Genomic DNA, 10,716 nt, shown 5'->3' with positions numbered 1-10,716 from the left:
TTGGATAACTCCAACACAACAGATTGAGAAGGTTCACTGCAGGCACGTTCCAAACAGTGCCAGTGTGTTGGGGATCATGTGACGACAGTGTGGCGGGTCAGTCAAGGAGGGGCGTCTAGGGCAGCGTCACAAATGGAGCACAACGGAGCCCTGGTCAAAAGAAGTGCACTGAATAGGGTGCCAGCCCTGGTCAAAAGAAGTGCACAAAATAGGGAATAGGGTGCCAGCCCTGGTCAAAAGAAGTGCACTGAATAGGGTGCCAGCCCTGGTCAAAAGAAGTGCACAAAATAGGGAATAGGGTGCCAGCCCTGGTCAAAAGAAGTGCACTAAATAGGGAATAGGGTGCCAGCCCTGGTCAAAAGAAGTGCACTAAATAGGGAATAGGGCTCCATGTGGGACGTACATTAGAACAAACCAGTTGCAGGTTAGAATTCCCAACGGAACATCAGTGGTAGTGTGGGTCTCCAAGGAGGCGCTGAGTAAAGCAATAAAGGTCTTAGCACGCATATGCGTGAGAGACACTTTAGCTTTAAATCCCCAAGAGGTATAGCACCGTAGCGTACTCTACCGTTTCTAGGGATTTACGAGCTAGTGTTGAATTGTCTTATTGTTTCAGAAACAGGGGGAATTTAGGCATGATTTGCAGTGCAACTTCAATTGATTTCATACCACCAGACCATACTATTATCATGGGTTGCACCTTCTACCACTATAACTGTCTGGAGATACAACTCATCCCTATAACTGTGTCTCTGTCTGGAGATACAACTCATCCCTATAACTGTGTCTCTGTCTGGAGATACAACTCATCCCTATAACTGTGTCTCTGTCTAGCCATTTGGTTTGCCTCCCTGTTGTGCTGTCTGTCTGTCTCCGCATGTTCTCTGCTGTCACTCTGCTTCTTCTTCTGTCTGTCTGCCTGTCCGTCTGCCTGCCTGTCCGTCTGCCTGCCTGTCTGTCTGCCTGTCTGTCTGCTTAAGTCTTATAGGTTATAATAGCCAAGCTAATGACATAGGCTATATTGAAAATGACTTCCTGTAATATGTGTTCCCCTGAATAAACACCTACCCTAAGTGTTAATTACTATTACAGGGTTCCAGACTAACATGTTCCCCTAAATAAACACCCCCCCCCCCCCTCCCCTAAGTGTTCTTAACTATTACAGGGCTCCAGACTAACATGTTCCCCTAAATAAATACCTACCCTGAGTGTTAATTCCTATTACAGGGCTCCAGACTAACATGATCCCCTGAATAAACACCCCCCTAAGTGTTCATTACTATTACAGGGTTCCAGACTAACATGATCCCCTAAATAAACACCCCTCTAAGTGTTCATTACTATTACAGGGCTCCAGACTAACATGTTCCCCTGAATCATTACCCACCCTAAGTGTTCATTACTACAGCCTGGTAGGGGCCCATCCTGGTAGGGGTGCCAGCCTTTGCTCACTAATCCACCAAAGGCGGCAGGTGTGGTTAGTGTGGTTCGAGCGTTGGACTGGTAACTAGTCACTGAAAGGTTGCAAGATCAAATCCCCGAGCTGACAAAGTAAAAATATGTCGTACTGCTCCTGAACAAGTCAGTGAACCCACCGTTCCTAGGACACCATTGAAAATAAGAATGTGTTCTTAACTGACTTGCCTAGTTAAATAAAGGTTTTTAAAAAATGAAGATTAGTATAACAGAGGAATTCAATTTCTTTTCCACGTTGGTTCAACGTAATTGAATTGAAATGACATGGAAAGAATGTTGATTCAACCAGTGTGTGCCCAGTGGGATGGGCTGCCGGCTATGTCACCTTTTTCATTGCCTTATATATTTAAAAATATATATATATATTTTGTGTCTGTGTCAATTTCAACCAGCCCACCCAACTGAAAAAAAGAGTCCAGTCCATCTGGCATTTGCCAGAATTGCCAGATGGCCAATCCAACCCCTGGCCCCTAGACTGAAAGTAATATTTGGCTGCCCGCTGTCTGTACATGCCTTTCAACTTACAAAATGCTTGGACAGATCACTTTTCTGTCTAACCTGGAACAAGGAAACAATGTTTCAGAGGACAGTTGCTGTTACCCAGAAATACTTCCGATAGATGACAGGTTGTCTTCCTTCTCTAACATTGATAATCTGGTTTTTGAAAACGATCTGAGAACATTCCTTTCAAGAATATGCCTGGAAAAATCCAGCAACCTTTTCAGCACTTTGATACTGATTTCATACTGTCTGAATATTTCTGGTAAAGTTCCATTACATTTGGGGGCATGTCTGTTAGCTGTGCTGTCATATCACATATAGTCAATGGGTGTCATGCACTGGATTTCTAAAACAGGGGGAAATATTTTTGAGGAAGTAGATCATCTATTGAGATGTAATTAGTATCACGTGACTGATATTTTAGTGTTGTTCATTATATCTTTCACATAGTTGTAAGTTACAACTTGTGAGTTTCCAAAGGGATGAGAGGGTGCAGGGTAAATGCTAAGGTTTCTCTTAATCTGTACCTGTTCTTTCATGTTCACAATATACATGTCTGATGGTCCTGTTTACACCTAATGTTGACAGTGTTAGCTATCAGCCACCAAAGTCACGTTGACAGGTGTTAAATCCACTTCTAAATGCTGTCATTCGGATGAGGACCACTGCAACACCTCACAATACACATGCATGCACACTGGAGCCCTCTCCATACCCTTTATGCAATGGTCCTATTAGCTGTTGTATTTTAAAGGGAATCTACTTTGGTAACACGGAAAGCACAATAACAGAAGTCCTGTGTCAACTACAGGAAATGAGAAAACAAAAGTTTTTTTTACAGCTGATTTCCATTTCAAAACTTTAAAAGATGCCAAGGCAATGATTAAAAATGGGCAAAGTATTTGATAGTATTCCTCTCACAAGAAGCCAGAATAAACAATAAAATATAGATTTTGTTTAGAAAATTACTATTTATTTTCTCAAAATAAGTTTTAGGAATCCAGTGATATATGTAAATAATCAATAATCAGGTTAAAGTGCAAAAAATACAATTATACAAAAAAATAACATTGGAATGTAAGCTTTGGAAGTGGAATAACATTACGCTGACATGACTTTAACCAATTTAGTTGTTTTTTTGTTTGTTTTGTTTTTTTTAACAAAGACTGCTTTAGACTCGTAAATGTCCCTTTAAAAAAAAATGTCATTTTGATCAAAAGCAAGAGTCTTTCGGAATGTCTGAGAGGTCAACTTTGTCAGAGAGGTCAAGATCACATTCCATACAGCTATGATGTATGGTCCTTTCGCCCCATTGGGCTTCATCGTGGACAACCAATACACTGCCTCAAAGTCATTAAGCCTAATTATCTCTTAACTAAATGTGGAAAAACAACTTAGATCTAGTACAAGGTGCTCCTGGATATTGTCTGGATACATCATAGAGATCCAGGATTTTCAAATCTCTCTGAAGAATCATTCCCCACGATGAGCACTACGGCTTCCTTCCTTGGCTGGTGAATTGTTGGTGAACAGTTAACTTTTTCTATCACTTTTCTTCTGTTCAGAGAACTTCAGTTTGGTTCAAGTTCAGAGATGTTCTACTCATTCTATGTTCCAGGCACTTGAGCTCCACAATGTCCCCCTGTCTTTGGTCAGCTCTACAATGTCCCCCCGTCTTTGGTCAGCTCCACAAACTCCCCTGTCTTTGGTCAGCTCCACAAACTCCCCTGTCTTTGGTCAGCTCTACAATGTCCCCTGTCTTTGGTCAGCTCCACAATGTCCCCTGTCTTTGGTCAACTCTACAATGTCCCCTGTCTTTGGTCAGCTCCACAATGTCCCCCCGTCTTTGATCAGCTCCACAAACTCCCCCCGTCTTTGGTCAGCTCTACAATGTCCCCCCGTCTTTGGTCAGCTCTACAATGTCCCCCGTCTTTGGTAATTTTGTCTTGTTCTCCTTTATAGTCTTCACCGTTATTGTTTCCAGTGTCCCCTAGTCTCTTTTTTTATATATTGACATCACTTAATCTTGGATGGCTTTAGTTCCTTCACCTGCATGTGCAGCGTTTTGTGGACAGCTAGAGTTCTGGACTGACAAAATCCCTTTCCACACTCCTGGCACTTGAAGGGCTTCTCTTTGGAATGGATGTACCTGCAGGGCAGAGCAGAACAAAAACAGAGTACGGGTTGAGCAAGGAAACATAACAAACACACAAAGACAGCTATCAACCTATAGCTCCAAATGAATAGGAGACGACAAAGAAATATTAAGGGAAAAGGGAGTTGAGAGGTTGACTGGCCCGCTAAACCATCTCATATGAGAGGTATGGGGATACTGACTGGCCCGCTAAACCATCTCATATGAGAGGTATGGGGATACTGACTGGCCCGCTAAACCATCTCATATGAGAGGTATGGGGATACTGACTGGCCCGCTAAACCATCTCATATGAGAGGTATGGGGATACTGACTGGCCCGCTAAACCATCTCATATGAGAGGTATGGGGATACTGACTGGCCCGCTAAACCATCTCATATGAGAGGTATGGGGATACTGACTGGCCCGCTAAACCATCTCATATGAGAGGTATGGGGATACTGACTGGCCCGCTAAACCATCTCATATGAGAGGTATGGGGATACTGACTGGCCCGCTAAACCATCTCATATGAGAGGTATGGGGATACTGACTGGCCCGCTAAACCATCTCATATGAGAGGTATGGGGATACTGACTGGCCCGCTAAACCATCTCATATGAGAGGTATGGGGATACTGACTGGCCCGCTAAACCATCTCATATGAGAGGTATGGGGATACTGACTGGCCCGCTAAACCATCTCATATGAGAGGTATGGGGATACTGACTGGCCCGCTAAACCATCTCATATGAGAGGTATGGGGATACTGACTGGCCCGCTAAACCATCTCATATGATACTTTTTCCACATACTGATCCTGAATTCCGATTCAGCATAAAATATAATCGTGTTATCGTTACGTTTAATTGGTCTGTCGCTCTTGGGGAAATGACAAGTTTGATATTAGAAATCGATTCAACATAACACATTCAAAAGCAATGCATAACAGGTTTGTGACCAATTACATTTGGGGCTGTTCCATTTCTTTGACTGGAATGAATTCCAATGGAACAGGCCTCAACCCTGATGCATGACACTGTCAGGGGGGCACAACAGGATTCATCAATAGCACACATGACCATTTAAGAAGCAGTTTTGTGTTAATATCCCATGCTGTTCTCATGTGGAGGCCTTATACAGCAGTGTAACTGAATGTGGTTCTGGGATTTTCTGTGGAAGGTTCTGTCGCCAATAAATAAAGTATGCAATAAAATATGATTAATTCATTTACAACATTTTGGCAGCAATCTATCTCCATTCTCCATGTTTATTAAATAGAGCTTCATCGAGAGAATTTTTTAAAAAAAAGTACAGGTCTCACCTGTGGTCTCGGAGGTGGTCCTGCCTCCGGAATGCCTTGTGGCAGATGTCACAGGTGTACGGCCTCTCGTCCGTGTGCGTCCGCTCGTGGATAAGCAGGTTGTAGGACTTGGTGAAATGGCGGCCGCAGAACTTGCACACAAACTCCTTCTTGGTCTTGGAGGGAAGGCGACCACGGCTAGGCTTGCGCTCGGGCGACGACAGCTTGGCTACATCTATGAGACAGCCTAGCCCGCCATGGCGAGGAGAAGTGGCGGCGGCTGCCCCTGTTATGCTCAGGTCCTCTGCCTTCAACGGGTCCTCCTGGGTGGCGGCGGTGGCCAGGTTGGCAAAGTCGAAGCGTGGCTGGGGCTTGTTCTTGGAGCCCTGAAGGAGATTCATGGCGGTAGCTGCTGTGGCGGCAGCAGTGGCCTGGTCCTTGTGCTGGACCAGGTGGGGGAAGATGGGGATGGAAGGCAAGCCGGGGAAGCGGCCGTCCATCAGGGCTGGGAGCTTGGAGAAAGTGCAGCGGGGGACACCAAAGGGAGGGTAGCCCAGGGTCCACTGGTGGAGGTGGATGGCGTGCAGTGCGCTGAAGCTATAGATGCCAGGGACCTGGTCCGTGGGCAGCTGGAAGCCATTGGAGGCCTGGAGGATGGAGTAGTTGGCCAGCTGCAGAGAGGGGTGGAGGGGAACCGGGGCTGGAAGAGTTTTGCTGCCCATGATTGGTGTCACTACTGATCACTCGAATCGCAATGGGATTCCCTCTGGAAAAGCAACACATCAAAAAGGTTAGGTCATATTGATAACACAACAGAACTGTACTCGTTTAATACTCGTATAAGTCATTATTTGTTATAAAAAAGTTGTACAAACCCCTGATACCATGACAACAACTAAAACTACAAATAATGACAATATGGATCATAATATTCCATAATGAAACGAGCATAATTGTGATATTTGATAATGAATCAAAAAACATTTCTAACTAAGTATTTCCTGCACTTCCAACAGGCTTTGAGTCTACCCCCCTTGTTCTGGGTCATCCTGGTGTCTTCACCCTGCCCCCCCCCCACCCCCCTCACACCCCAACACAACCGCCTCAATGCCAGGCCAATACACAAGCGATCCAGCTTGATTATCTAGTTGCTTTTCAAGAGGCCTCATTATCAGTGGATTAAGGTGGTACATGTGAATGTCTCCTTTTTACCACTGAGACAAAAGGGATGTTTTTTTCTCTCTAGGGAGAGCCCCTTTGCCACCTTAGAGAGTGATAAGAGCTCTGAACCAGACCTCCATGCCACAGGGACTACCAGCTCAACATGTGGCCCAACACACGCACACGCGCACACACACACACACACACCTTGAATCATGTATTGTCTGCAAGGCACACGACGAGTGATGAGAGCCTGTATGTGTGAGTTTGTATGTGTGTGTGTGGAACGTGCTTAGGATATATGTCAGAGAGGAGAAGGTGTGAGAAAACAAAACAATTTCCAGTGCTGACACACAGACACTGGGATGTGCCTGGTGTGGGTGTTTCCCGTTCCCAGAAAACATGCCCGGGCTGTTAAGACTCAGGTAAATAGAATGACACCATTCACTGAGGCGGGAATACCTCAGTGAGCTGTTTATTCAGGTTTAATAAGAGGAAATAACAAAGGAATATAAAGCCTCTTTGTTTCTGAACATATTTGATTGTCAGGCTGTATGACACAGTTACCCTATGTCGTTTCTGTTTTAGTCTAAGTAGAGCTCCCAAGCCGCACCTTTCCATTGTGATATGCTTTAGCTTTCCAGAGAAAAAGCATTACCCCCTAAGCCATGCCGTTTGCTTTGTTTGATTCTGTTAGTCATAGGGAATTGTGTGTAATCCTCCGATTTTACCGTTCTGAAAATATGATTTACTCATTATTCTACTACTGGTTTACATTAGTTCATGTGGGATTAAGAATTAAAATGTAATTGTTAAACGTGGTCATGGGTTATGTCGTCATCGCATAAGGAAACCCTCCAATATGGCCAAATCAAGATATATTGTAGATGTTAATAGGCTATATACGGGTATAGATAGGCCTATTGGAGAAAATTACCCATTGATCATATTGGTGAATAAAGGCCTACACTGTTAAAAAAAAGTGTGGATTGAGTGAAAGACATGGCTATTCGGCAGTAAATAGAAGTAAAAATAGTGTTAATTAGAATGAAGCTCAAACGTCCCCCGGGGATTTTCTCCTTTCTGATCAGGACGCAGAAGTAATTTACTTTTACTTACGATGTCATTAGGGGCGATCAGCGGTTTCTCCCGAGTGGTCTCATATCCTTAAAACGCTTTGATGTCTACATACCATCTCTAACGACTCAACAATCAAGCTAAACACTGCTAAATCCCGTTTCCCCGTTGGACGTGACTGGCCAACTGTTCCAATTCCACGCCTCGATCACACAGCAGACTTTGTATGAGATTTGAGATAAGATAACGCAAGGCATGATCGAATTATCATGTTCCCCCACACATATCACACCAGTATATGTTAAAGAATGTGCTCACTCTAACTCTAATACATATTATAGGTAGGACATAAGGAAATCAAATAATGTTTTGACACAATATACAACATCCTATGGGTTCAAAAATGACCCGAGGTACACCTTCATTACATTTTCCCAGTACATTGTTATATAATTAGGAGAACGTTACGTTGGTGTTGGTAAGAAAAGTCACACCAGCATTCACATTTAGGTCCCCACAAGCCAAATCCACTCAAAATCAGGGCAGCTTTTCCACAACTTTATCTGAGCTGAGAAAAAAAATCGGATTACTTTGGATTTTGGGGCGCTCTTGTAGACTCCAGACATGGGCCTACAACATTACATACATGTCATGATTTAGAGGGAGTTCACCTCTTTCAGGTTGTACATAATAAGCACAGAGGCAGGCATGCTGGCTGGACCTACTTAATTTGCAATTGAAAAGGCTACATCAAGCATGGAATTGCAATACATTGCATTGGTTTTGGGTTAAGGAATACAGAATCGGACTCAATCTAATTAAATCCATATCCACAAACTCACTAGTCTACTGCGGCTATAGATTATCTTTCCTAAACCTGGACTTCATTTATTTAGTTTTCTTTTTCAAAGGGGGATTCAAGTGCAAAACATCTATCTAATAAACATATATTGTTAAATAAATTATATATATATATATATATATATATATATATATATATATATATATATATATATATATATATATATATATATATATATATATATATATATATATATATATAAAAAGAGGAATGGTGACCTTGTGTGTATTGGACAGCAACTTCAGAGTTTTTACGTTAATACAGATGCTTTGGTCAATTGTGCAGCAATGACCAGGGACACATGTTTTTAGCCGTGTTTTGATGCAGAACACGAGAGGATATGAGCGCAATAAAATACAGACGTGTGCACCCAAGCAACGTGGGAAACAGTTCTCTGACAATCGCAAATAAACCATGTATATGCCTAAGAATGATTTCAATTCAAGCCAATAGTTCCAGATCATGTCTGATACCATAAAACCATTATTTTGTCCATAACAATTAGCACAATACGTTGTCCACTGTTTTAATTCCGATTATTGCAATTCCCGATTAAATCGTGTTTTCATGTAAAAAAAATGTTTAAAAAAAAATAAAGTAAAGTACATAGGTCTAATCCATGTTTCTATGTAAAGTACACTAAAGCGTAGCCTGTCGTTATATATTCCAGAACACTGGTTTAACTCTGAATATTTAACTATTGATTGAATGTAATTCACCTGCAACGATGACCGTTAAATGTTAATCAATTATTAAATGTAGGCTATGTATTTTAGTTTTTTTTTGGCGACGTAGTAAAATTCGTTTAAGTCATTTTATTATAAGAGACACTTACAACGATTAATGATCATAACAATGATCCTTACCACTCCAGCTATATTTGAATTTATTAAATCGACATTTAACAAATATTTCGAAGTACCTTTAATATGCCACAAAATACATTTAAAAAATATATATATAAACAACATAAAAAGGTAATGTTTCATTAAGGTACCAAAGTTTGGATAAATGAATTGGGGATACCCTGTAAAAGAAATGTGCCTCCTCGTCATCGAACACGCATATCTTTCTCATGTTAACTCAAACCATGTAATGTATCATGCAATTCAACAAAATGTACGTTTTTGCATGGAATTATGTCGTTATTTTCACTTAGGTCCTTGTTGAATTTACTCCAACGTGCTGGAATGCGTTTACCTCTGAAAGATCCCACCTGTTTCACACTCTCTTCGCGCATCTAACTCAGAAGGCTCACAGTCGTGACTCTCTCTCTCTCTCTCTCTCTCTCTCTCTCTCTCTCTCATGCAAGCTCAAGACACTGTCGAATATGTTAACTTCTAGTTCCAGCATTAAACAGGTCAAAAATGGCTAAACTGAATATTGTTGCTAGGCTATTGTAATAACACATCTATTCACTGCGAATGGACCAGTTATGTTAAATAACTCAACTCTCAAATCAGTTGTGGTAAAGTTTACAACGTTGTGTATTGTGCCTCGCGTTGTCATTCCCCCGAAGAAGCCTGACCATAAATACATTTTACACGTCGTATTCTGACTGATGGCTCAGAGAAAAATCACAGAGAAAATGTAATACGATGAAATAGTTACCAGCGCAGATGTCGGTCCTATGGATCCGGAATGGTCCTGGAGTTGAAAACCTGCGGATGGTCCGATGCAAAACGTCTTGGAAAAAAACGTTCAAAGTTGAATGTAGTTCAGAGAAAGTTTTGGGCTTCGTAAGACAACTTTCCCGGCATGTTCAAATCGAGTTTAGATTGTACGCGCGTGTAGTTCAACAGCTGTCCAAAATAGTTGCGTGTAGAACTTCTGTAGTGACTCTGGTGAAGACGCCTTCTGTTACTGTCCTGCGGTCTGCACTCAAACCGCCTCTTTATTGCAACCAAACCCTTTACTCGCACATGCGCGTCATTTAGCCAGCCCCCATACAAATTTGAGGGAGCTCCTTACTATAAACTCAAGTTTCTCTTTTTTCATTATAAGTTGAACATTCTAGTGATGGCCTGAACATAGTTGTAGCATAGTGTCAACTGTACTCTCTTGTTTCTTTTTAGAGAGGCTGCAATGCCTAATTACAATAGGCTGTTTACAACTACTAAACACATACATTTGTCATTTTGCCCGGCCCATATTTGAAAATGCAGGACTATTTTTTTTAGCCTGTCTAGGCTTATAAGACA

General features: G+C 42.0%; 1 protein-coding gene across 1 annotated transcript; it reads right to left on the bottom strand.

The window, feature by feature from the left end:
• Positions 1 to 2,928: 2,928 nt before the first annotated feature.
• On the bottom strand, positions 2,929 to 10,420 carry LOC110498210 (odd-skipped related transcription factor 1). The gene is made up of 3 exons (XM_036955215.2): positions 10,127 to 10,420; positions 5,437 to 6,181; positions 2,929 to 4,126 (listed from the first exon to the last, which is right to left on the bottom strand). Exons 2-3 carry the CDS (start codon positions 6,135 to 6,137, stop codon positions 3,994 to 3,996), a joined length of 834 nt encoding a protein of 277 aa, XP_036811110.2. The 5' UTR covers positions 6,138 to 6,181; positions 10,127 to 10,420; the 3' UTR covers positions 2,929 to 3,993.
• Positions 10,421 to 10,716: the final 296 nt, after the last annotated feature.

This window comes from Oncorhynchus mykiss, chromosome 19 (genome assembly GCF_057628025.1).
Source record: "Oncorhynchus mykiss isolate SJ-2025 chromosome 19, ASM5762802v1, whole genome shotgun sequence".
NCBI lineage: Eukaryota > Metazoa > Chordata > Actinopteri > Salmoniformes > Salmonidae > Oncorhynchus > Oncorhynchus mykiss.
Note: the sequence above shows the minus strand (reverse complement) of the source record. Positions and strands in the feature narration are given on the sequence as shown.

Excerpts from the sequence above, each read along its gene's own strand:
- LOC110498210 (XM_036955215.2), bottom strand. The coding sequence starts at position 6,137 with ATGGGCAGCAAAACTCTTCCAGCCCCGGTTCCCCTCCACCCCTCTCTG. Across the intron at positions 4,127-5,436 it reads GACCACCTCCGAGACCACAG|GTACATCCATTCCAAAGAGA; the intron begins GTGAGACCTGTA and ends TCTGCCCTGCAG.